The sequence below is a fragment of the Chelonoidis abingdonii genome, chromosome 2 (genome assembly GCF_003597395.2).
Source record: "Chelonoidis abingdonii isolate Lonesome George chromosome 2, CheloAbing_2.0, whole genome shotgun sequence".
NCBI lineage: Eukaryota > Metazoa > Chordata > Testudines > Testudinidae > Chelonoidis > Chelonoidis abingdonii.
Genome location: NC_133770.1, coordinates 162,332,281 through 162,357,774, shown reverse-complemented (window position 1 = coordinate 162,357,774; position 25,494 = coordinate 162,332,281). Strand labels below are relative to the sequence as shown.

Genomic DNA, 25,494 nt, shown 5'->3' with positions numbered 1-25,494 from the left:
TTCCCCATGGGTCTGAAAACACTTTACAAACATTAGGAATGGATTAAAGCTCACAAACTTCCCCTCCTCATGAGACAGATCAGCATAATCCCCATTTTATAGATGGGGAAACTGAGGTACCAACCAGGATGCAACTTTCCCAAGGCCACACAGCAAGTTGGCGCTAGACGCCAGATCAGAGGCCATGGCAGACATGACATCCTTGCTCCAACCACTACACAACATTACTTCCTTAGACTGGGAATGGAACCCAGGAGTCCTGACTCCTGGACCACTGTGGTGATCACTAGAGCACAATCCGTTCCCAGGGCAAGGAGTAGAACCCAGGATCCCTGACAGCCCATTCCCTCCTCTAACCACTAGAAATGTTGCTTGCTGTGTTTTAGGGTGGCTCCCAGCTGGTTGTATCAAGCTTCATGGTCATCAGGGATCGTGGCTAGGGGCTGACTGAGGGTATGGCTACACTTGGAATTTCAAAGCGCTAGTGTGAGTGTGGTTGGAGCGGCAGCGCTGGGAGAGAGCTCTCCCAGTGCTGCACGTAAACCACATCCTCTATGGGTGTAGTGTGCAGCGCTAGGAGCCACGCTCCCAGCGCTGTCGCCCTGATTACACTGATGCTTTACAGCGCTGTATCTTGCAGCCCTCAGGGGGGTGTTTTTTCACACCCCTGAGCGCGAAAGTTGCAGCGCTGTAAAGTGTGAGTGTAGCCATACCCTTAGATAACAACTGAGAGACAGCCACTGCCATTCGACACCCAGACTCTCACACCAGCAGCGCATGAGAGGAGATAGTTGCTGGGGCTCTGTTGGGCAAGCCGGACAGCCTCCTCCTTGGGAGGGAGGCTGTTTGCTTCCAAGCAGCTACCAAAGCAAAAGCCCTCAAGCTTTATTTGCACACGTCCCACTTTGAGATGCATGCCATGGCAGAGAGAGCCAGGAGTCACTAGCTGTCAGTGGGATACCAAAGCCGGGGGTGGGAGTGAGCAGGCATCAAACAATGTGGGCAAGTTATTTCTCTTCCTGTCAGGCTATCATCTCTCATTCATACTCTTCTTCCTTCCTGGCCTCACACCTTCTCTCTCTCACACACTCTCTACCCACCATTCTCCTACCCATTCCCTGCTCCTCATTCCAGCCCTCCTTCCTGCCCAGACCTCATTGCTTTGGGACCCACCCTGCTGCCTTGAGGTTCTGCTTCATTAGCTCTGACACAGCCCCTGCAGATCAAAGTGTTTTCCTCTCCTTAACCCTCCCTCCCCCTGCCCTAAGCCCATTTCTCAAATATCACAAAATCCCACCACAGAGGGGATATGTCTTATGAACTCTCATCTCTAGTGGGGACCCCACCTCCTCCCTGAGCCCAGCGAAGGGGATTGAGGGCAGCAGTGCTGGAATTAGGGGTGAGCCACACCCCTTGGCTTGAAGTAGTAATAACAAACACCATATGCATGGTTTCCATCATCAGCACCTCCACTCCTGATGGAGAGGACTCTGTGTCTCATGGATCCCCTGGGACGGTCCTGGCGTCCTCCTTGCTCCAGCCCATTGCTCTGCAGAGGTTGTCAATGGCTTTCCCATGCAGAAGGTCGGGGCTGGCAGCAGTTCTGCTGCTCCAATAGTAACTCCTCCTTCCCCATCTCTCTGACTCACACACACACATGCACACGAGGCCCTAGTCAGTTTCAAGGTGGCAGCCCGCGGCAATTCTACCCAATGGCACAAGAAAAGCTTCCAAAGAGGGTGGGGGGAAGGGGCAACTAGGCATCGTGCGCTGACCCGCTGCATGGGCTCTGTGCCCAGCGCGGAGATAAATGCCTGGGTGCATTGTCTCCAGTCCCACTTCCACTGCAGCGCCGTCACAGAGAATATGGCAGTTGCTGATGGAAACAGCACAAATTATGCCATCTCCGCTGAGCCCCGGATTCCTCTCCAGCTCTGCGTGCAGGAGGGGGATGTGGCGGCAGTGTTTAGGGAAGGCAGAGAAAACGAGAGAGTGATGGGATGGGAGTTACTGGAAAGCAGAACTAAAAATACCGTCTGGTAGAGGATCTTCCACCTCCACTTCCTCACCTTCTCACCTCCATCCTCTCCCTATCTTCTTTCCCCATCACCTCCCATCTTCCTTTACCTCCTTGTCATCCTTCATCTCTCCCTTCCCCTTGCTACACCCACCCTCATCCCCCAAGTTCACCATCCCTGCTCCCTTCGCCGGGCATCTTTTCTGGCCCATAGGCATTCTCATCAGCCCTAGATGCACCATGGGCAAAGCACACCAGAGGCAGAAGTTTCCAGCTCCCCTAGGCAGGGACAATGCACAGGAGCCAGAAACCTGGAAGAGATCAGTTGCCAGCCACATGGTTCAAAGCCACTGAGTTCAAGGTGCTGCCCTTCCCTCCGACACACCTTAATCTTTCCTCTCACCACCTTCCCCGTCATGACACTCCTATTGCTCATTGCAAAGGAAAAAGAAATGACAAATGAGCAGGAGGGTAGAAGAATTAGGTAGCATTGTCAGCGTGTAGGGTTTGATTGTGAGTTTCATGATAGTCGGTGTTTTACTTAGAACCCAGTATCTAATGTAAGTAACTGCATGAGAATCTCAGTTCTTTGGAAACAAAAGCCATGATTCCAGCCCTCCTGGTTAGACAATCACTAGTCAGCCAATCAGGATACATATAACATTTATAAAGTCAGTGTAGCAATCTTTGAATAGTCCATGTATCTATAGCATCTGTCACATCTGGTTACAGAGAAAAGCTTGAAAACGTGACCCAAGTGTTCCTTAAAGGCTCAGAAACTAGAAGGCAAAGAAAAAAAGCCCCTAAATTGTGTGAGTCTGGGGGTTAATCTCATGAGTATTAAGCTTATTTCATGATTTTTGAAGCCCAGACTCAGGGGTTGGGGTTGGCACTACTGGTAATAGGAGAAACTGAGGAGAGCTGTGGTACTCAGAGTTCACAGACCTGGAAAGAATTATACTTGGAGCGGAGACAGGGATTGTGGCTTAAGGACACAGGGTACAGGAAGGCTAGCAAGTTAAAGAAGTGTGCATTGGATGAATTGACTATAAGGTGGATAGAAAGCTGTCTAGATCATCGGGCTCAGTGGGTAATGATCAATGGCTTGATGTTTAGCTGGCAGCCAGTATCAAGTGGAGTGCCCTAGGGGTCAGTCCTGGGGCCCATTTTGTTCAACATCTTCATTAATGATCTGGATGATGGGATGGATTACACCCTCAGCAAGTTCGCGGACGACACGAAGCTGCAGGGAGAGGTAGAGACACTGGAGGGTAGGGATAGGGTCCAGAATGATCTAGATACATTGGAGGATTGGGCCAAAAGAAATCTGATGGGGTTCAAAAAGGACAAGTGAAGAGTCCTGAACTTAGGATGGAAGAATCCCATGCACTGCTACAGGCAGGGGACTGACTAGCTAAGCAGCAGTTCTGCAGAAAAGGACCTGGGGATTACAGTGGATGGGAAGCTGGATATGAGTCAGCAACGTGCCCTTGTAGCCAAGAAGGCTAATGGCATATTGGACTGTATTAGTAGGAGCATTGCCAGCAGATCGAGGGAAGTGATTATTCTCCTCTATTCGACACTAGTGATGCCACATCTGGAGTATTGCATCTAGCTTTGGGCCCCTCACTGTAGAAAGGATGTGGACAAATTGGAACGAGTCCAGTGGAGGACAACAAAAATGATCAGGGGGCTGGAGCACATGACTTATGAGAGAAGGCTGAAGGAAGGTGTCTTATTTAGTCTGCAGAAGAGAAGCATGAGGGAAGATTTGATACCAGCCTTCAGCCACCTGAAGCAGGGTTCCAAAGAGGATGGAGCTCAGCCGTTCTCAGCAGTGGCAGATGACAGAACAAGGGTCAATCACAAAATCATAGATTTTAAGGTCAGAAGGGACCATTATGATCATCTAGTCTGACCTCCTGCACAATGCAGGCTGCAGAATCTCACCCACCCACTCCTGTATAAAACCTGTGTCTGAGCCATTGAAGTACTCAAATCATGGTTTAAAGACTTCAAGATGCAGAGAATCTTCCAGCAAACGACCCATGCCCCACACTGCAGAGGAAGGCAAAAAAACCCCAGGGCCTCTGCCAATCTGCCCTGGAGGAATATTCCTTCCTGACCCTAAATATGGCGATCAGCTAAACCCTGAGCATGTGGGCAAGACTCATCAGCCAGACACCCAGGAAAGAATTCTCTGTAATAACTCAGATCCCAACCCATCTAATATCCCATCACCAGCCATTGGGCATATTTACTGCTAATAGTCAAAGACCAATTAATTGCCAAAATTGGACTATCCCATTATACCATCCCCTCCATAAATGTTTCAAGCTTAGTCTCGAAGCCAGATATGTCTTTTGCCACCACTACTCCCCTTGGAAGGCTGTTCCAGAACTTCACTACTCTGATGATTAGAAACCTTCATCTAATTTCAAGTCTAAACTTCCTGATGGTCAGTTTATATCCATTTGTTCTTGTGTCCACATTGGTACTGAGTTTAAAGAATTCCTCTCTCTCCCTGGTATGTATTTCTCTGATATATTTATAGAGGGCAATCATATCTCCCCTCAGCCTTCTTTTGGTTAGGCTAAACAAGCCAAGCTCTTTGAGTCTCCTTTCATAAGACAAGTTTTCCATTCTTCGGATCATCCTAGTAGCCCTTCTCTGGTGTCAAGTTGCAGTAGGGGAGGTTTAGTCTGGATATTAGGAAACACGATTTCATTAGGAGGGTGGTGAAGCACTGGAATGGGTTCCCTAGGGAGATGGTGGAATCTCCATCCTTAGAGGTTTTCAAGGCCTGGCTTGACAAATCCCTGGCTGGGATGATTTAGTTGGGGTTGGTCCTGCTTTGAGCAGGGGGTTGGACTAGATGACCTCCTGAAGTCTCTTCCAAACCTAATCTTCTATGATTGTATGTAGGTGGAAATAGACCTGGGTCCGTCTAGCTTATCAATGGCATGTTGCAACTCCAGTGGCATAACTGAGCTATATGATGAGGTGGGGAACAGGTGTTGGTGGGACAAGGCAATAACTCATTTGTTACCTAACTCTGGACTCCAACATCTCTAGCACTCACAAGTGAAATGAGTTTGGGCAGATCTCAGTCTAAATCCTGGCAGCCATTGAGCCATACAACAAAACGGACACATGCTTTTGATGGGACTGGTAAGCTCTCTGGAGGACCTCAGTCTGGAACAGTGGAGGATGAAGCTGGTCCAAATGTCCCATATCACGCATCTCACACAACACTCATGCATTTGGCAGCTCTGTTGTGCCTGCCTCTGTAACTTGTAAAATGCCGTGCCACTCTCAAACATGACATACCAAGTGTCATCCACTTTGTGGGCTGAACTGTGCTTGGCTGTGCTGTCACCGACCACTAGGCCATACTCTCCTCCCAGAGCTAAGAATCTTGACACCCAGCATTCCAGTGCTGCCTCATAAAAAGTAGTATAACTCACTGATGATGTGTCCCCCACTCTATGGACTAGTCCACATAGAGGCTAACAGCCTGTTTAGAGCAACAGCTCTTCCTGTACTACAGCTCAGATGGCTGAGGTGTATGCAGTAGTACAGAAGGCCCTAGGTTCAAATCCTGATAACTCATGTTGGGGAAAAGCAGCATGTAGTGGTATAATTAAACACCGTGTCCTAATGAACATGCATAAGGGGGCTGTACAGGTAATCTTAACTCTGCCCAATGCCTTTCACCAGCATGAAATCCTCATGATACTTTTAAGGGGAAGTTTAAGAGTAAATGCAAACTATCTGCAAATATGCAAAATAACTTATTTGCATAGTATGTCCTACATGATGCTGTACAGAATTTGGCAGCTGTGCAAGTCTGAACTGAGGTGCACTGGTACAGCTGTATAGGGTGAGCAGGCAGGAATAGTGGGCGGGGGACACTGGAAAGATTAGGGTGGGGTAGGAAATGGGGGCCATGACTGGAATAGCAGGCGGTGCTACAGGTCAGGAGTCAGGGGAATTGGCAGACCGGCACATGGGGAATCTAGAACTGGAAAAACAGGGGTGCTGATGGTCAGGATTGAGGTGCATTATTAATAATAATTATTGTATTATTTCTTTATTTACTATTTATATAGTACCAAGGGAGCCAGGGCTCCTACTTCCTTCTCTACAATGCCTCTTGGTGTGAAATCGACAATGCCTTCTGTTTCATGAGTGCGCTAGGCTAATCCTGCAAGGCAGGACTAAATTGCAAGGCAGAATAATCCAGGACTGCTTGCACTCAGTTGTTATCCCCAAAACAGATTAAATTAGCTTGATGATTAGGCAGGGATTGGGACATTGTTAGCACTAGGTTGAGAGCTTGACAGTGACATTTTCGGATGATTAAATTGAATAAAAACTAATTAAATAGATACAATTATAATAAGTAATGGAGAGAATGAAACTCCCGGAGCTCAGCACACCAGAGCTTCCTTCATCAAAGGGACCTTGTCAATAGCTATCTGCAAGGTTGTAAGGTTTCCCAAAACTCCACAGGAAGCAAGCTCAAGCCAGAAGGAATTTCCTACATCTCCTTCCTGTCCAGAGACCTGGAGCAGGAGCTCTGACAGGGTCTTGTGGAGATACCACAATATCTAGGAGGTTACAGACACCGCAGCACCACTGCTGAGAGAAGCTTGCAATACAGCAGTTGTGAGCTCCCACTGACACAAAGTGCTCCTGCAGCACAGCATATAGCACTCCATGGAGCCCTTGCATCAGACTGCTTCCCACAGCTTCTGCTGGGAAAGGCTGCGACTGGAATATCTGGGTGCTCCTCCATAGCCAGCCCTCCTGCCTGGCTCCCTACAGCACTCCTGGGTGGGTGAGAATGTGACTAGAATAGGAGGGAGCTCCCGCACAGCCAGAACTCCTGCCCTGCTTCCTGGGACAGGCCAAAGCCCCTTCAGACAGACAACGAGTGAAGAGCGGTGCCTTACGGAGACATGGATTTTCCGTGAAGTCTCTCAGGAACTTCTCACACTCCTCCTCCATGTTGCCGCTTCCTCTGCAGGAGCACCAGGGAGACACCGTGATGCTGGCGATGCTCGAGTCAATGTAGTTGGGTGTCATATCGAACCCTGCTCAGGAGGAAGGAAAGGGAATCAGGGGCCAGAAGAGCAAAGTCTGACAGAGAGAAACAGCTCTGTGCTCCCTTCTGCCCCGACAGCCTCCCCTCACAGCAGGGTGGGCTGTGCACTAGCTTGGCTCTCGTCTTCCATGCCCAGTGGATTCCCCATGATCCAGGCAGAGCTAAAGGGAACTGCAGATGGCTCATTCCAGCCCCCACTCTCCCCAACCCAAGTGGCTCTGAGAGACTCCCGCTACCAGGGACTCTCCCTCCAGCTGCTCACTCAGGAACCAGCTCAGGGTGGGATCCACAGCACAGAAGGGGAAGCAGGTAACTCAGTGGGAGATGGAGGGAGGGTAACAATTTGGTGGTGGGCAAAAGGCTCCATGTCCCATAACTAGCCCCTGGTATTGTCCTGTCTAAGCAGACACATGGCTCTTAGTCCCTTTGAGCTGGCCTGGTCCCCTGCTCCTTCCTCTCTCTGTGGGAATCTTGTCTGACTCAGACATGCTGCTTGCCTGCTGAACCTGCCCCTGTGTCTCTCTTCAAGCGCGATGAGCAGAGCTGCCCTGACAGCTTCACACGGGGCCCTGGCCCACCCATCATCCCCTCTGCGTTCTTGGTGTCAGGATGCCTTTGAGTCCTGGTGTCAGGATCATAACAACATTCCCCAGTTGCCCACTGTGGCCCCTGCAATGCTGTGCAGTAATTGTGGGGGCAGGGGAGAAGGAGCTCTGGGTCAGAGCAAAGCTGAGAGAAGCAAAACCCTAGACTGAAGAGTGAAACTGAGTCAGAGTGACAACACGGCTGGATTTTCTATCTCTGAAACTCACAGCTCTCTCCCCAGCAACCTGCACCGTAGGAGCTAACCTACTGCCGAAGACTTGGGGAGCACCCCTCTGGGGAAAGGCCAGTCGGCATCGGCTGAGCTTGCCAAACACCTCTGCCACCTTCAGTTGTTTTCTCCCAGGGGCACCTCTAGAACCAGAGTTATCTCCAGTAATAATACATCCTCCTTTAGCAACAGAGCTTGCTGTACATAGCAAGGCCAGCATCTCTATGCCCCTTTAACAGAGGGAAACCTGAGACTTATCCAAAGTTACACAGCAGGTAAAGGTAGGAATACAACCCAGCTCCCCCTATCCACTGGGCCACAGCATCTCGCTATAACCCCACCCTGCAGCAGATGCACAAAGGGGTTTGGTGCTTTTGCTCTTGTGAGCTAAGAGGAAGGTTCCTGCAGACACAAGTGGTTGTTCTTGCTGGCTGCAGCAGCTTTGCTAAACTTCCAACATCTGCATCCACTACCACCCCTCCAATACGCCCCAGCACTAAGTTATTCTGTCTCGAAAGTGTCAAGTCCCCCAAGCCACAATCCATAAACCAGTCCCCCCCAAACCCAGACACTGATTGAGAAAGGCAACCCTGCTGTGGTCTGTATGATGAACAAGACAGACTCACCTATTATCCCTGCGTAGGAGCCCAAACACGCCTGGTAATTATCCCCAGGGCAGCTGGTAAGTGACTGGAAGGAGACTTGACAATTTGTGTGAAAATCTGCCAGTCTTGACCTGGTTACAAAACACAAGAGAGAGAACAGAATTTGGTTGGTTTGTCTGCTTTTTCCTCCCTAACAACTAGTAAATTCAGTGGTTTTAAAGCAGAGAGAAAAAGAAGAGAAGAGAACATATTAGAGAGGAGAGCTAAAGGAGAATAATGGCTAGGATTTGCAGCAATATTTTAATGTATATGATCTCATTCTGTCATTGATCACACTCATGCAGCGTCTACCATTGTATGTCAACCATGGCTCGACACCTTTCAGGGCGACGGCGTTACTGCATCACCGTAACAGGGCATTTATGTTACTGGGAGACAGATTTGAGTGCAAACACACACACAAATAAGTTGACAAACGGTGACTTACATCAACCTCTTTGTAGCACAGATCCGGGTAGGTTTTGAACATAGCTCACACTCAAAACGTGAGGATGCTCTGAAGATCTCTGGCCCTCCCCCATTAGTCCGGCCAGCTAGAGTGAAAAGCACCAGCAGACTCAAGTGAGAGGTTTCTGTGCATGGATGGGACTCTGGTTAGGGGCAACACTTGCGTAGAACTCGAGTTAACTTTGCACTAAAAACATAAACCCTCAGAAGCAAGAATCAGAATGCAGAGAAAGCATGAAGGGGACAGGGTGGGCTGAGGTCTCAGGCCTGCCCCTCAAGAATAAGCAGGTTCCCGGATCTCTTTGCTGATTACGGCCATGCTGATCACCACAACCTTGCAAAATTCTACTCCTCATTGGGAGGAAGATTTCCTGATGGGCGAATGAGCTATTTATAGGGGTTGGGTTGTTTGGGGGATGGGGGTGGGGGTCTTGTTTTTCAGGAACATGCCAAAGGTTAGGTGAATAGATTCAAAGTCTGGGCTAGTACATTCATGGGGCTTTTGTAAGGCTGGATTTACAGTGAGGAAATGATATGGCTATACACACATGGAGAGAATATCAGAGTGCCTAACCCAAGCAGACCCATGCAAATGTCATATGGCTTCTCATGGGAACATAACAATTGCCATAACAGATCAGACCTGGCTCTGACAGTGGCCAGCACCAGCTGTTTCAGAGGAAGAGGCGAGAAACTCCAGTGGACAATTAAGGAATAACCTGCTCACAGGAGAAGATTCTTCCTGACCCTCATTAGTTAGTGGCTGGTTTGTGCCCTGAAGCAGGAGGATTTATATCCCTCAGCTATTCAGCAGCTCACTGGGGACAGAGTGAGATAAAGCCCTTCCTTTTATACATACACACATTGGGAAACAAAAGGGGAAATATTTCACCTCATTTCTCCATCGTTGTTTTAAACAGGTTCTCACAAACACAGGGAGATCCAGGCACGAAGATCACCACTTCCCCTGGCAGTAAGAAATGCTGGTTTGGAGCAGGAAGGTCTGGAGAAAAGATTCTGTGAAGCATCAGTGACCCATTCTCTCCTGCCCGGCATCCAGCCACTGCACTATGCACTGCTCACACAGCAAAAACCAGGAGAATTCACATGAGGCCTCTTGCAACCGTGCTCACAAAGAGAGAGACAGATCAAAGCTCTCCTTCACGGCCTACTTTTTCTGCAGCCCACTTGGCAGCTGTCCTTGGGGGTCTCCCTTCCCTGCTGCTGCTAGGGATGGATGACACACCACCCTAAGACCCACTGAAGTCAGCAAGAGCCTGGCACGCTTTTCCCGGCAGTTGACGGGGTAAGGATTTCTGAGTTGTTTACAGTTTGTTCTTAAGCCAGGATGGGAACAGACACTAAGCGCCTAATTCTGAGAGGTGCGGAGTTCAGTCAGCACACCCCAGCACCAGTGGGAGCAGAGAGTGCCCAGCACTTTGCAGGATCAAGCCTTAATGCTTTCAAAGCCTGACGGGCTGGACAACCATCGAGGAGGTTGGGTGACAGGCACTTCAGAGCCCCCTCCCACTCCTCTCAGCGCAAACACTCTCCGCCTGAGTGGCTCATACTTGCTTGACTTCAGACAGATGTGGCTTCTGAGCACAGCCGAGGCTGACGTGCCTGTCCAACTCATTCCGAGTGGCTGAGTCCTGCCATCCCTCAGCCCTCAGGGCGACAGAAACAGAAGCCTTTAGAGCCTCGCCAGCCAAAACAGCAGGAAAAACTCCCTATCTTCGCTTCAAAACTCTCTCAACAGCCTGACTTGCAAGCTCCTCTCTGACGCACTCAGGGGATGGTGAGCAGAGAGCTGGGGGGACGTGAGAGTGGCTCTGTTGCAGGGCGTGGGGCCGACTCTCCCTGTTGCAAGAGCAATCACTGTGCTGTCACATTGCCACAAGTTCATGTTATTAGTGTCTGGGTTCACGTACAGGTTGCAAGGTGTTAGCATTACAGATAGGCCGAAGCAATAGCTCCTTCTAGGAACACTTCCGCCCCAGCAGTCGCACCCAGTGGCTGCAGCCAAAACAGGGTGCCCATCATGCCAGGTGCTGTGACACCATAGAGCAGGGGTAGATAACCTATGGCACATGTGCCAAAGGAAGCACACAAGCTGATTTTCAGTGGCACTCACACTGCCTGGGTCCTGGCCACTGGTCTGGGAGGCTCTGCATTTTAATTTAATTTTAAATGAAGTGTCTTAAATATTTTAAAAACCTTATTTACTTTACATACAACAATAGTTTAGTTATATATTATAGACATAGAAAGAGACCTTCTAAAAATGTTAAAATGTATTACTGGCATGTGAAACCTTAAATTAGAGTGAATAAATGAAGACTCGGCGCACCACTTCTGAAAGGTTGCTGACCCCTGCCATAGAAAGTCTCTGCCCTGGAGAGCTTACAAACTGAAGCAGATTACACAAATGAGGGCAGTGCCATCCCCTGTTTCACAATGCTGTAGAGAGACTAAGGGTCAACCAAGGAAGTTTTCAGATGCTCCAAGCACTGAACTCATCTCTCCTGCATCCCAGGCCAATGCCCAAATCACAAGGCTACCCTTTCTTGTGTCTGATGCTTTGGATTAAATGAAACCCTTTGCTGACTTACACTGCACTGCTACAGTCAGCCAGTTACATGGCTAGCTGTGCATGTTACCCTGGGCCATAGTAACTACACTGGAAATACTAGGAGTAGCAAAGCTGTAGCTACACCATTATATAGTTACATGGGTATCCATGCATGTTGCACTATTATTTACCTTGCATGTACTGTGAGTAACCCTATACTCATTGGTCCTTGCTTACTCAGGGCCCTTCCACTGAGGAAGGAGCAGTGAGCTGGGGCCATCACTTATGTTGGTGTCCAAGTACTGCACACAGATTCCTAGTTACCCTGTAAATACTATAAGGATGGCATACGAGACACTGCCCTAATATGCTTAGCTAGTTACCAGCAGTGGCTGGTATGCTAGGAGATTGCTCGCTCTTTAAATACTGCCTACATTCCGAGTGCTCTGTAAATTTCATATCCTTGTTTGGCCACACTGCTGCCAGCATCGTTCCAGGATTGTATAATTTCACTGCTGGATCTTATCGGCCCCCTGAAATGTTAGAGGCTGGTGTGTGGTTGAAGCGCCCGGGGTTGGGCTGTTTTTGTGATTTGCCGCTGACACTGAAATACAAAGTTGCAAGTTTACAAAGGGAATAAGAAACCAGAGGCTCTGCTTGCCCATACTAGCTCCCCTCTAGGCTCATGCTCACCCCAGTGCACCACTGGCAGTAGCTCTAAGCTACAAGGTGGGCAGAATGAAGGTGACAAACAGGCCAGAAGAAAGGGAAAGGATGACAGTGGTGTCAGGGATTAGGGGCGGTGGGGGAACAGACCAGAACATCCTGGTTCTGAGCATCACATAAAGATGCAAATAAAGCCTCTTCCCTTTCTTCTAAGCCCATCTTTGTTTGGGCTAGTGGCTAAGTCAGCAGACTGAAAGCCAGGCAACTTCAGTCCTATTCCTGGCTCTACCTCAGACTGCTGGATAAGTCACTTTGCCTCTGTTTTCCTTCATACCCCTTGTTGTCTTCTCTTGCTTCTCGGTGGCAGGGGAGAGAAAGACAACAACCATAATATTTGTTGCCTAATGGGAGGCTCTCGGATACCAAGGTGATGAGGGCCATATGGGAGCATGGCTATTATTATTATGTGTGTTATGGTAGCACCTAGAGACCCCAGCTGGGATCATTGCATGAGGTGCTGTAAAAACACAGAATGAGACAATCCCTGCCCTGTAGAACTTACAAAGACAGAACCAAGGGGCTAGGGGAAAGGATGGCACATACAAGCAGAGCGCACACAGTGATGGTCTGCAAACACTATGTTAGTGCCGCCATTTTAATTGGTGTCTTCCTTCATGTGTTTTGTTTTAATTCCTTTGGAGGATGGGGTTTTCTTGGGGCTGGCTAAACAGGGAGAGAGAAAAAGGAAGAGGGCACTCTGAAGAGAGGGAGGTCAGAGAAACATGGAGGATAGATAGATAGATAGATAGATAGATTGATTTCCAGAAAGGCCAATAACGAGGAGTTCCATGTAGAGTTAAGGAGTTTGCTTACATTACAGCCTTACAGCTGTATGGCTTACTGCCATATAGGGATTTTCTTCTCAGTTACATCAAAGCCGCCTTGCAAATCTAAAATGGAACTGGCAGCGCTGAGTAGGGAACTTTCTACAGTTGGGAAAGCTGGCCAAGAAAAAAAATGGGGTTTCCTCCCAGGAACAAAAGTAATAATTGAACAAGAGCTGAGTCAACAGAAAAAGAAAACCAGCTCTAAACCTAGAACAGCTTTGGCAAAGCCAGAGCTGAACACTGTGGATCTCTAAATGAATACTCTTCTCAATTCAGTCTAATCAGTTCCAGTCATCTAACACGTGGTGCCTTATTATTATAAATGTTGCAGTAGACCTGCATACACCACTGTGTATATACCTAGTGAGAGACAGCTCCTGCCCCAAAGAGCTTACAGTCTGAACAGACAAGACCAGTAAAGGAAGTAATCTACGTGACGCACCCACAGTCACAACATGGAATACAACCTAAGTCTCCTGACTCCCAGTCCAGTGCCCTAATACCTAGATTATACTGCCTCACTGTAATACCTGGTGCCCCACATGCTCTGTAAAAAACACCACATTGTGGAACTCAGTAACAATAACAGAATCTCCCTCATCAGGGTTTACAACATGTTGAGGACTGAATTGTGACTCAGCCAAACTGGGTCAATGTAGCCAGGTCCCCTGCCATCCTATTGCTCAGTGTAGAGAAGACTTGGCTTTCACAGGGGAGTCTCCCCTGAGCAATTTTTTCTTGCCTCTTTCCAATTTTTTTTCTTTTTGCTTCCTTGTTAATTAAATGTCAGCTCTCTACAACCAGTGATTGAATTATCCAATACTACCTGCCTAGAGCCATCCAAATTGATCAAAATAAAGAGCGGAAATTGTGGGGGGGTTTTAAATACGAATTATTTGGATCCAGAAGTTTTTGATCGCATTAAATGGAGGAACAAACGAAGCCCTGATTGAATGAAGTGGAAGGATCTGCAGTAATACCCTCCATTTACACATTGCTTTTTGTCACAACGGATATCAAAGCGCTCTACAGAATGAGTGACAGATCCTGATAAAATGCAACCACCCATGGGGTGGAACTCAGCAGTTGCTTACTAGCACTCAGCAATAACAATTCAGGACAGGATGCAAGTGATTGGAAAACAAGGGTAAGAGGGAAAGTGGTGCAACTTGTGCCAGTCTGGCATTCTGTGTGTTCAAAACTGAGTGTGGCTGGCTCTGCTGTACATGCCAAAGGATTAGAAGTGAAACATGCAACAGTCGCCATGAAACTGGAACATCAACAGTCGTCCCATGTGCCGTATCTTATACCTTCTCCTGCTGCTTATTAAGCCCTTAGTGTGTAAGTTAGACTCATTTTTGCTCTGAATTAGCACTTACACCAGTTTGCTGACCTACACACTGCCTATCTACAGATTACATTTTCCAGAGCTATGTTAATGGGATGTGCCAGTCTTAATGGGATTGGGGCCTTTAGAGTAGGGTAATATAAATAATTAACAGTAGTAAATAATAAAATAATAGCAATAGTAATAATAATAATAATAATGCAGATGAACCACCATTTAGTCCACTGATAAATCTGGTCCAGAGACCTCCAGTGGAGCTGCATCTGCGTTAGACAGAGAGGAAAGCTGGTCTTGTGGTTAAGACACTGGGACTTGAGAGAAGGGGGTTCAATTGCTGGCTCTGCCACAGACTCCCTGTGTGACCCTGAGTAAGTCACTAAGGGAATGTCTCTGCTGCAACTGGGAGTGTGCCACAGTTCTGGCTAGCTGGGCTGGGAGGCATGCTGGCAGCTGCAGGGCAGATGTACTCTTAATCTCTCTGTGCCTGGTTCCCACTGTTACACGGGGATACTCATCTTCCTCCTTCCCACTGCTCATCTATTTAGACTGTCAGATCTCCAGGGCAGGGATTGTCTCTGATTGTATCTGTACAGTGCCTAACTCTGGGTTTGCTACTGTAATTACGGAATGTGGACCCAATTTGCCAGGTTTCCCATAAACTCATGAACATCTCTACCTGCAGAACACATAAGACTACAAGACGGGGTATCCTGAACCCCTACTCTCTTGGCTTCCAATGTGCCTGCCACAGACATTCTGTACTGAGAGCAGAGAAGCCCTGACTTCAGCATTAGGGTTAACGATATGCACTGCTGTTCAGCTGGATCATGAATTATGGAGCTGCTAAAGCTAAAAGGTTCCTGGGAATTCCTGGATTTGCAGAGCAGCCCTGGTAAAGGACAACGAAGAGATCTTTCTCTTCCTCTGGATACGACATTCTCTCGCTGGAGTTAGGCAGTGTAAAAACAATCGTTTGCTTCGATTCATTACCAGCCCAGAAAAAAACAGCGAGGTATAATACAGCTCACCAGAATTAATGAGCTCAGATATCACCTCCTCCTGCATATCTCACCCCTGGCGTTTTCAATTCTCCTAAGCTGGTGAGGCGATGCTAAAGGATACAAGTGCTCAGGCAGGAATTTAAAAATGCATCAGGCCTGATTCTCAGTGACGCTAAGGCCCATTTTATGCTGCTCAGGAGCGGAAAGGGGACTTAGCAAGGGAATAACTGGTCCCATGAGAATAACCTCTGTGCAGAGTGTCTTCCCCAGCTGGTGAATAGCTGGTATGAGGTCCATATGTGGAGCCTGCTTCCAGCCCATTTGGGTAGGGAGGTGTCCCCAAAGAGTGGTATATTACAGCTGTTCTCTGCTTTCCAGGGCCTAATGGGGGCCAACAAGCATAGTAAAGAGTGCAGGATGCAAAATTTCAGCCTTTGCCTTATTATGAGACTTAACTGTCCTGTGCTCTCTGTCTAGCTAGGTGTCTATATGGCCTTTGCCACCATAGGACCTGAGTGCCTCTCTCCACTTTAAAAGGATTGCCCAAGAGAAGCATTCTGGCTAACCAGCAGCATAACCAACTTGTCTTTAATGACCAAGTGGGAAAGGGCATGACAGAAGACAGCAGAGGAGAAAGAGAAACAGCTAAAGGAATTTAATCTATTTCCGCATCTTAAGTATCCTCACACCTCTTGTCTGCAATGGCCCATCTTGATTATCACTACAAAAGTTTTTTTTTCCTCCTGCTGATTATAGCTCAGCTTAATTAATTAGCCTCTTACAGTTGGTATGACAACTTCCACCTTTTCATGTTCTATATGTATATATATCTCCTTACTACATGTTCCGTTCTATGCATCTGAAGAAGTGGGCTGTAGCCCACGAAAGCTTATGCTCAAATAAATTTGTTAGTCTGTAAGGTGCCACAAGTACTCCTGTTCTTATTGCACCTTAGCCACCAATTCCCTGGCTTTCATCTCCTGGCTAACACCTCCTGACATGCTGTAAGCAGACACACCAACCGAGAGTACGTCTACACTGCAGCTGGAGGTGGGATTGCGGATGGGGTGGACATACCCACAGTAGCATAACTAAAACTAGCAGTGGAGATGTGGCAGCATGGGTTTTCCAATGCGAATAAGTACTCAGCATTCCAGGTGGGCTTGTGCAGCCCATGCTGCAGCCTGCACCATTGCACCTACCTTGCTGTTTTAAGCCATGATAGCGTGTGTAAAGCAGGCGCAATCACACTTCATATTGCAGTGTGGACAGACCCTGAGAGAGAGGAGAGCGTGCTGCTTGCGTGTCAGGAGTGTTCCATACAGGAGCCACCGATGTGGGTTTTAATTCCCTCTTCTCTTGTGAAAAATGTGAGAAAAAAGCAAATCGGAACGGCCTGGCCCCTGATCCAACTCCCCCACCCTTCTGTGAGCGAACTGTACATGTTGTCAGCCCTCAGGAGGGAAGGATGTCTATGCATACATCAGCTCACCCTCTCCTCACCCCCAGTTCAGAGCCAGCTCCCTCTCCTTGCTGGAAACAAACCTCTCTTTTCTGTCATGCTCAGGTCTTTTGTTTTAGTGCCACTTGTAAATCCAACGCAAAGCTAACCTGATAGCACTCCACTCCTCCTCACAATGCAGCAGATTAGGCTTCAGTAAACCTGCTTGTTTATTTCCCTGGTCTGTGATATTATTCTCCCAAAGGGAAAGGCACTTTTCCACAGCCTGTGGCAGAATCAACACAGTGACAGGTGCCCTGGGCTCCAGCCTACAAGGTTCTGAGCATTCCATCCCATACCCAGGAAAGCACCTACGCACATGTAGAGTCTCAATGAAGTCAACTCCTGTGTTTAAAGTCAGGCATGTGTTTAAGTGCTTTACTGGATTGGCTTTGGAGTGCTCAGAACCTTGCAGGATTGAGTCCTCCCAGGGTGAGTCTTCACTGAGAAGTTAATCTGGGCTCTTACCAGTGTTTTACACTAACTCTCCCTACAGTCCACACCCAAAAACCATTTACTCAGGTCTGGAGGTGCTTCAAGCCTGGGCTACCTGGCCCAGCTGGGGGTGCAGGGTAGAACCCAGGCTACACTTTCACTTGGGCTAGAACCCGCCTGCTTTCTAATGAGGACACAGGCTAAACCACTCAAATGCTGATAGCCCTGTAATGTCTTCCCATAATTCTCCTGGTAGGACAGACAAGTTCTCCCATAATTGACAACTGGCTGGGAAAGAATCAGAATATCTCTGCTCAAAGAACCATTGATGGGTGCAGAAACAGGGATGTCACAGTAACTCAGATATGGCTTTGCAGCGTGGGTGCTCACACCCGAATGAGGCTAACACATGTGTTCAGATGGCCATGCAGATCAACTGAACTAACTCTGCAGTGAAGACACACCCTAAAAGGAGAAGGAAAGTTGTGCCACACCTCTACAAAGATTTCACCCTTTCTGCAAATTTTCTAGCAGAAAGGTACTTTCAAGGAAACAGCCAAATTTAGGAGAATATTCATAGGAAGCAAATTTGGAGGGCCAGATCCTCCCCTGATGTAAATCAGTGTAGCTCCATGGATTATCCCAGTTCATCTCAGATGAGGATAAAGCAAACTAAATTTGCAAACACAGCCATTCATGCTGGAAATCTGATTGTAAGAGTTACATTCTTCCCATCAGGGAATGGAGTCAACACCGTATGACCTAGGGGCTCACGATACTATCTCAGGCTATGTCTACACTGCGGCTGCAGGTGTAATTTCCAGGTTGGGTAGATATACGTCTTCTAATGGTGTGGACAGAGGCATGGACTAACCACCCAAATAGACACCTAGGGTCTTGGATACAATTGTACTCAAGCAGCCAGCTGCTGCTCCTGTTGCCGGCACCACTCCAGCCACACTGCTATTTTTAGCATGCGAGCTTGATCAAAGCTAGCACGTATACATCTACCCCAGGTGGAAGTTACAGCTGCAGTGTGGACATACCCTTAGAGTTTGAATAGTGAATGGTCATGAAGATCTGCTCATTAAGAACCCACAGACCAATAATTGTCCTGCAAATACATTTGAACGGGGGTCTCTACACAAACACGCAAAAAAATAAGAGGGAAACTCACAAGAAAGATCACAGGGATTGCCAGACTGGATCAAAACTGGAGACCATCTAGCCCAATACCCCATTTCTCTCAGTGGCCAAGACCAGCTGCTTCTGAGGCAAGGGCAAGAAGACTTGCAATAGGCAATTAGGGGATAATCTTCCCCAATAGGAAGTTTCTTCCTGACCCCCATTAATTAGAGGTTGGTGAATGCCATGAAGCATGGGGGTTTCTATCCCAAACTGAATACATATTTTGGTACAAATCAATCTCAAAAGGCAGCATCTGTGGAGAAAAGAGGAAAGGTTTGTTCTTGCTAGTGGTACAACCGGATATACAACAGCAGGCAGCTTGCAAACAGAAACAGGTCCTGCTGAGCAGTGGCAGCTGAAAGGAGACGGGATAGATGCGGAAGGGAAAGTTAACAACAAAGCCCAGTACCAATGGAATGGAAAACTGTGGATACAGCACCCCAGGAGGAAATCAGAACACCAGGGCTGAGCAACCTTACTGAGCATCTGGTCAACAAGACCCCCACCCCGAGTTGAAGACATTGAATGCAACCAGCTGTGAGCTTTGTCAGCTCAGGGTGTGAAAAGCCCTGCCTGCCTTCCCCGGAGAAAGAGCATCAGCAAGAGTGAGAAAAGAATACATTGCTGCTCGGGAAGCCACTGCTGCTGGCACCTGAGAAGGCTGGGTGCCACTCACCGCTTACATCTGGGACTTACATCTGGAGTGTGTGCCCTGCTCAAGGGGGTGCTAATAGGGGGGACTGTGACTCAGAGGACTTGTGGTCTATTCCCTGCCCTATGCCACTGATCTTCTGGGTGACCTTGGGTGACTCATTTCACCTCTCTGCACCCCAATCTGCCCATTTCCAAAATGGGGATACTACTACCTCCTGGGGTGAGATGGGAGGCATTTGTGAGGGTTAATTCATTAATGTGGAGCTCGGATACTATGGTGATGGGCACCAATGCAAAAGCACAGATAGCAGGCTTGCAAGGTGCCTGGAGATCCAGGGAGGACAGGGACTAGAGAAGGGCAAAGAATTATTATTAGAGATGGGGTTGTACAAAATCTGCTCCCAGATCTGGATTTCCCAAATGGCCCCTATCTTCATAATGGGCCAGACCAAATCCCTGAATCCCAATTGCCACCCAGCTCTGGGCCATTCAGCATTCAGGCAACTTGAGCCTATCTTTGATGATGCAACATGAGATGCAGACCACATGAATCCAGAGCAGGGGAGACCCGGCTCCCACATCTGCCCAGGGCCGGTGCAACCATTTAGGCGACCTAGGTGGTCGCCTAGGGTGCTGGGATTTGGAGGGCGCCATTTTCTTTGGCAGCGACCGCATTGGCTGGATCTTCGGCTGCCCCAGTCGCCGCCGGCATTGAGACAGAGGGAGCTGGGGCAGGGGAGCACGGGGAGGGCCCCCTGCAGCAAGTAAGGGGGGGAGCAGCACGCAGGGAAACTCCCTGCCCCAGCTCACCCCCACCCCGCCTCCTCCCCGAGCACACCGTGGCTGCTTCATTTCTCCTGCCTCCCAGGCTTCCGGCGCCTAAGCTGATTGGTGTCACAAGCCTAGGAGGCGAAAGAAGTGAAGCAGCCACGGTGAGCTCGGGGAGGAGCGGGGGAAAGGGTGAGCTGCTTCACTTCTCCCGCTTCCCAGGCTTGTGGCGCCAATCAGCTTAGGTGCCACAAGCCTGGGAGGCAGGAGAAGTGAAGCAGCCACAGCATGCTTGGGGTGCTGGTGCTCGGGGTGCTCGTGCGCAGAGCAGGGATGATCTGGGGCAGGGGGGGTGCCTTAGGGTGGAGGGTGGGGAGCTGCCACAAGGGGGAGAGCCTCAGGGCAGGGGGTAGGGCGTGCAAGGTGGAAGATTTGCCTAGGGCGCGAAGCATCCTTGCACCGGCCCTGCATCTGCCACCTCTCTTCCAGCACCCATTGCCCTTGGTGTTGCTATTACCACTTCCAGACTGACCTCCATGGATGTCCAGCCTGTGCCTCTTCTACTTGTGCCTGTCTCCTGTCCTCAGTGCCCATCCTAAACACTCCTGCCCTACTGCAAAGGAATAAACCACCCTGCAGGAGATATCCAAAGCTGCAGCTAGACTGCAGGGGACAGAGGGCTGCAGAGTGCTGTCTCTAGTGGATGGGCAAAGGGGTGGTATATGAAGCTCTAACCCCATTGCCCATCTCTGCAGGGAATAGTCCCTGTACCTGAGCTCCCTGGAGGCCTGATCCTCCTTGCAGATGTTTCTGGTGTAAGTCAGGAGTGACTCTGCTGAAGTGGCACTGCATTGGTGTGGACCCAGTGCAAGCAAGCTTCGAATCAGGCTACATGAGTGCAAGCAGCAGGGAGAGTGTTAGTGCCACCAGGGTCCCTCACCACTACTTTTGCATAGCAGCTGGCACAGCTGAGTTATGCCTTGGGAAGCATGCGGTTCCCACGGACAGGAGGCCACTTTTGAGCGTGCTTCCGCTAGGGCATTCATAACCCCTGCAGGTTGTATGTCTCTAGGGGCTGACGCAATGCCTCCCCATGCACAAGGCAGAGAGAAGGGAGGGAGGCTAAGAATGTAGAGTCTAGTCTACCCTAGGAGTCTGGAGTCCTGGGCCAAGGACTTGATCCAGCTCCCACTGAAGTTAATGGGACCCTTTCCACTGACACCAGTGAGGTTAGATCTGGCCTTAAAAGCCCCCATAACTTCTTGCCAATCTGCAGGCAAGGGGGGACCTGCCCCACTGCAGAAAAATTCTGATGCTTTCTAAACATACTTGTGCTAAGAAGGTACTTGAACTCCTTCCTTCTTTCCTTCCCCCACCCCTCCTCAGGAGATAAATAAAGTTCATGACAGCATCTCCCTCTCCCAGAATTAGAGACAAAGTTATGTCAATTCCCTTAAAGAACTGTGGCAAGTTCATCACCGAGTGTGATGGAAATTTGTCAGCCCACTCCCCGGGGCCCTGCTCCTGGCTTGTAGCATCCTCTAAGGCAAATGTTATTCTTTTCATAATACATGACAAGCCAGCTGGTAATCTTTCCATAATATCCAAGCCAGATGTCACTCTTTCCATTATATACAATGAGCTCACAGTCATTGGATGAGATTCTAACTGCCAGGAATAAACCTTATTGGAACAGTCCCATGACTTCTCAGATTTCTGCCTTTAAGTGCCTCGGTGAAGAGAGACCAAGTTTGTTTTAGCAGCAATGCGGGGAACTCATGCCAAATTGCTGCTCACAACTCCAGGCAGCAGGTGGGCCCGGCCAGTCTTTGCCTAGAAATCTGAGACCTGCTTTGGAGTCAGCTACCCTGGCAGCTGAGGTCAAATCCCATGAAAGAGGGAGGAGGAGAAGAGAGAGAGAGAGAGAACGCGCGCACCAAAAATCTTGGCTGTCAAGTTATTTTCCTGAAATCCATCCAAGAAAAAAGGAACAAAAAAAGGATTAAAAGAAAAGAACAAATGAGCCCAACCCGAATGCTGAATTTCAAAGTTAAAATTCTCCGGCATGTTTCCTCTGTGATGAATTCATCTCGGAAATGTGTTTTCCTTCTGGACAAAAAGGCCGGGACAATTCAATTTGGCTGGGATTCCCTGGCTAAGGTTTCCTTGTACCCTTTAAAGGAAAACAGGCAGAGTGCTGTTGAATTTGACCACATTAAGTTAGCTCAAGTCACCTGCAGCTGTTCCAGTCATGAGAGGTGGGAAGGGTGCAGTGCCAAGATTTTCCAAGTAACTAGTCATTTGGAGTGCCTACATTTTTCTATGCCCAACGTGGGACAGCTTGAAGGGGCTAGACTGTCAGAAAGTATGAAGCACTCAGGTCCCTTTAAGACATCTGAACTTGGGCACCCAAAATCATTGGCAACTTTGGAAAACTTGGCCTGCAGTCACTGATATCAGAGACAAGGCAGTAACAGCAAACCACTGCCAATCTGACCTGGGAAAACATTCCCTTCCAACCCCAAATATGGTGCTCAATTAGAACCTGAGCATGTGAGCTAGACCCATCAGCCAGACACCTGAGGTCATCTACCAGGATGATCAAAGGAATGGGGAACCTACCTTAGGAGAGGAGACTTAAGGAGCTTGGCTTGTTCAGCCTAATGAAACAAAGGCTTCGGGGAGATATGATTGTTCTCCATAAATACGTCAGAGGGATAAACACCAGGGAGGAGGCAGAGTTATTTAAATTAAGAGCCAATTCTGGCACAAGAACAATGGATATAAATTGGCCATCAACAAGTTTAGGCTTGAAATCAGGGGAAGGTTTCTAACCATCATGTGTTGGTAATTCATCGCTGACCATAATGTGGAACTGTATCAAATACCTGACTGAAATCCAGGTAGATTCTATCTACTGCATTTCCTTTGTCTAGAAAATCAATTACCTTCTCAAAAAAAGAGATCAGGTTGGTCTGGCATGATTACCTTTAGCAAAACCATGTTGTACTTTATCCCAATTACCATTCACCTCTAGGTCTATAATTACTCTCTTTCAAATTTGTTCTAAGGCCTTGCATACAGTTGAGGTCAAATTAACAGGTCTGTAGTTTTCATTCTTATCCTTTTTCTTAATATAGGTACTTTGTTTGCAATTCTCCAGTCATAGGGTACGACCCCTGAGTTTACAGATTCATTGAAAATCCTTGCTCTTGGGCTTGCAATTTCATGATACAGTTCCTGTAACATTCTTGGATGAAGATCATCTCCCTGCCCCGTTTGGTCCCATTAAATTGTTTGGATTTGGCTTCCACCTTGGATATGTAATTTCTACTTCATATCCTTGTTCCCATTGGCCACCCTGCCACACCTCCAAGCTCCTAATTACCCCTATTAAAAACTAAGGCCCTTCACAATCTTATAACATATTTATCCTCAAAGCACCCCATGAAGCAGGGCAGTGCTATTATCCCCATTGTACAGACGGGGAACTGAGACCCAAGAGACTAAGTCCAGAGCTTCAACAGTATTTAGGTACCTAAATCCCATTGATTCCACTTACATACTTATGAGAATCTGGGCCTCAGAGACTTGCCCTAAGTCACACAATGCCCCCACCCCCCACCAGGTCAAGTTTGGAGGCAATTCTGGTTTTTATATGAATTAACGTTCTTCACCACAACTTAGATCACAGCCCCATTGTGCGCATTCCTGTACAGACCCAGAGTGAGAGACAGTCCTTGCTCTAAAGAGCTAAACAGACAAGATAGATAAATGGTAGGAGGGGAAACAGAGGCACAGGGAAGGGAATCAGCTTGCCAGAAGTCACACAGCCAGTCAATGGTATAGCCAGAAATAGAACCCACATCTCTTGAACACGAGGCAAGGACCATAACTATTGGGTCAAACTGCTAATGCATATGATTGCCTAGTTACCGTTGTACAATGCTCCCTAATCTCATGTAAGCATTTTGTATGCCATTTGTCAGTGCCACCAAGACACCCACATTCCAGCATTAAAAGTCTCTTCCAGACCATTTTTTAGCCAGTAAGGACTCCTGAGGGCTGTAACACTTTGGTCTCATTTCTGTGGTTGGGTTTAGCGTGGAGGTGCGGTGGGTGGCCTATGATAGACAGGTGGTCAGACTGGATAAGCTGGTTGTCCCTTCGGGCCTTAAATGCCATGATTCCATGAGAACTGATGCCAAGGTGCCTAAGTGGCCCTAATTGTGCTCCTTCCTGAGCACCTGGCAGGGTCTTGGCACAGCACCAGGAGCAGTTTGAGGAATTCGCTGCCCCATGAACTGTATCATGCATTTGAGTATTTCACACAGAAAACATCCACAATGTGGAAATTACTCAAGATGCGTTTTCAAGGGCCCTTTACAAGAACTGAGGCAAAATGGCTTTAATAGACAGAGGCATCTGCACACCCACTCTGACGTGCCCCTCCCTCAGCAGTTCAGCGCCTGTCTGAGTCGCTGCGATGTGCCATGGAACTCTCATGAGCACAACCAGAGGCAGAAGATTTTCAGCCACCCACTGGGTAGGCAGGACGAAAGTGCTAGAAAGAGCAATACCCCCATTGCTGCCTGAGAGCTTCCGCACTTGGCTCAGCCTCCAGTGCTGCATCCCCCTGCCTTTGTTTGGTTACGGGGAGGATTGTCTGTGTCAGAGCATCCCGGGAGTGTGCACCTCACACAGACGAGCCCCTGCTCACCAAGAGCTCTACAACCCCAACAGGGCACACACTAAACTTGCAGCTGGTAGGCCGGGCTGAGATTTCAGGAAAGATCTGTAGAGAGAAGAGCAGGACTGCACGGGAGGCTGAGAGGGTAGGGAGCCCTGTGCTTCTGCAGCAGCACTTAGTGGGCTCCTCAGACTCTGCCCTTTCTGAGCTCTGGGGCCCAATAAGCCATGCCAGGGGAAACCTTCACATGGAGTATCTATGCAGACAGTTGCCTTCCTCTGCTCAGCAGTGGCCCCTCTCATTCACTAACCTGCATGGGAGGCAAGTTTGTAGAAATTTTGGTGGTGCCCAGAACCCGGCCCCCTCAACTCTGCCCCCTCAAACTCCGCCTCCACCTGCCCAAGGCTCTGGGCGGGGTTTCAGGGGGGAGGTCTGGGGTGCAGGTCCTGGACTAGGGATTAGGGTGCAGGAGGGGTGCAGGCTTTGGGAAGGAGTTTGGGTGCTGGGTGCAAGCTCCAGGCTGGGGCAGGGGGTGGGTGTGCAGGAGGGGGTGAGGGCTGCAGGCTTTGGGACGGAGTTTGGGTGCAGGCTCTGGGCTGGTGGTGGGGGTGTAGGAAGGGGTGAGGAGTGCAGGCTCTGGGCTGGTGGTGGGGGTGTAGAAAGGGCTGAGGGGTGCAGGCTTTGGGAGGGAGTTTGGGTGCTGGGTGCAGGCTCTGGGCTGGGGCAGGAGG

General features: G+C 48.8%; 1 protein-coding gene across 3 annotated transcripts in view; it reads right to left on the bottom strand.

Annotated features, from left to right (window-relative positions):
- Positions 1–25,494, bottom strand: part of GFRA2 (GDNF family receptor alpha 2) — a 102,831-nt gene that overhangs the window by 10,558 nt on the left and 66,779 nt on the right. For all 3 annotated transcript variants that reach the window (XM_032800917.2, XM_032800918.2, XM_032800919.2), the window contains 2 exons: positions 8,568–8,677; positions 6,976–7,116 (listed from right to left, as the gene is read on the bottom strand). In XM_032800917.2, coding sequence (XP_032656808.1) covers positions 6,976–7,116; positions 8,568–8,677 — 251 coding nt within the window. The remainder of the gene's footprint in view (positions 1–6,975; positions 7,117–8,567; positions 8,678–25,494) is intronic.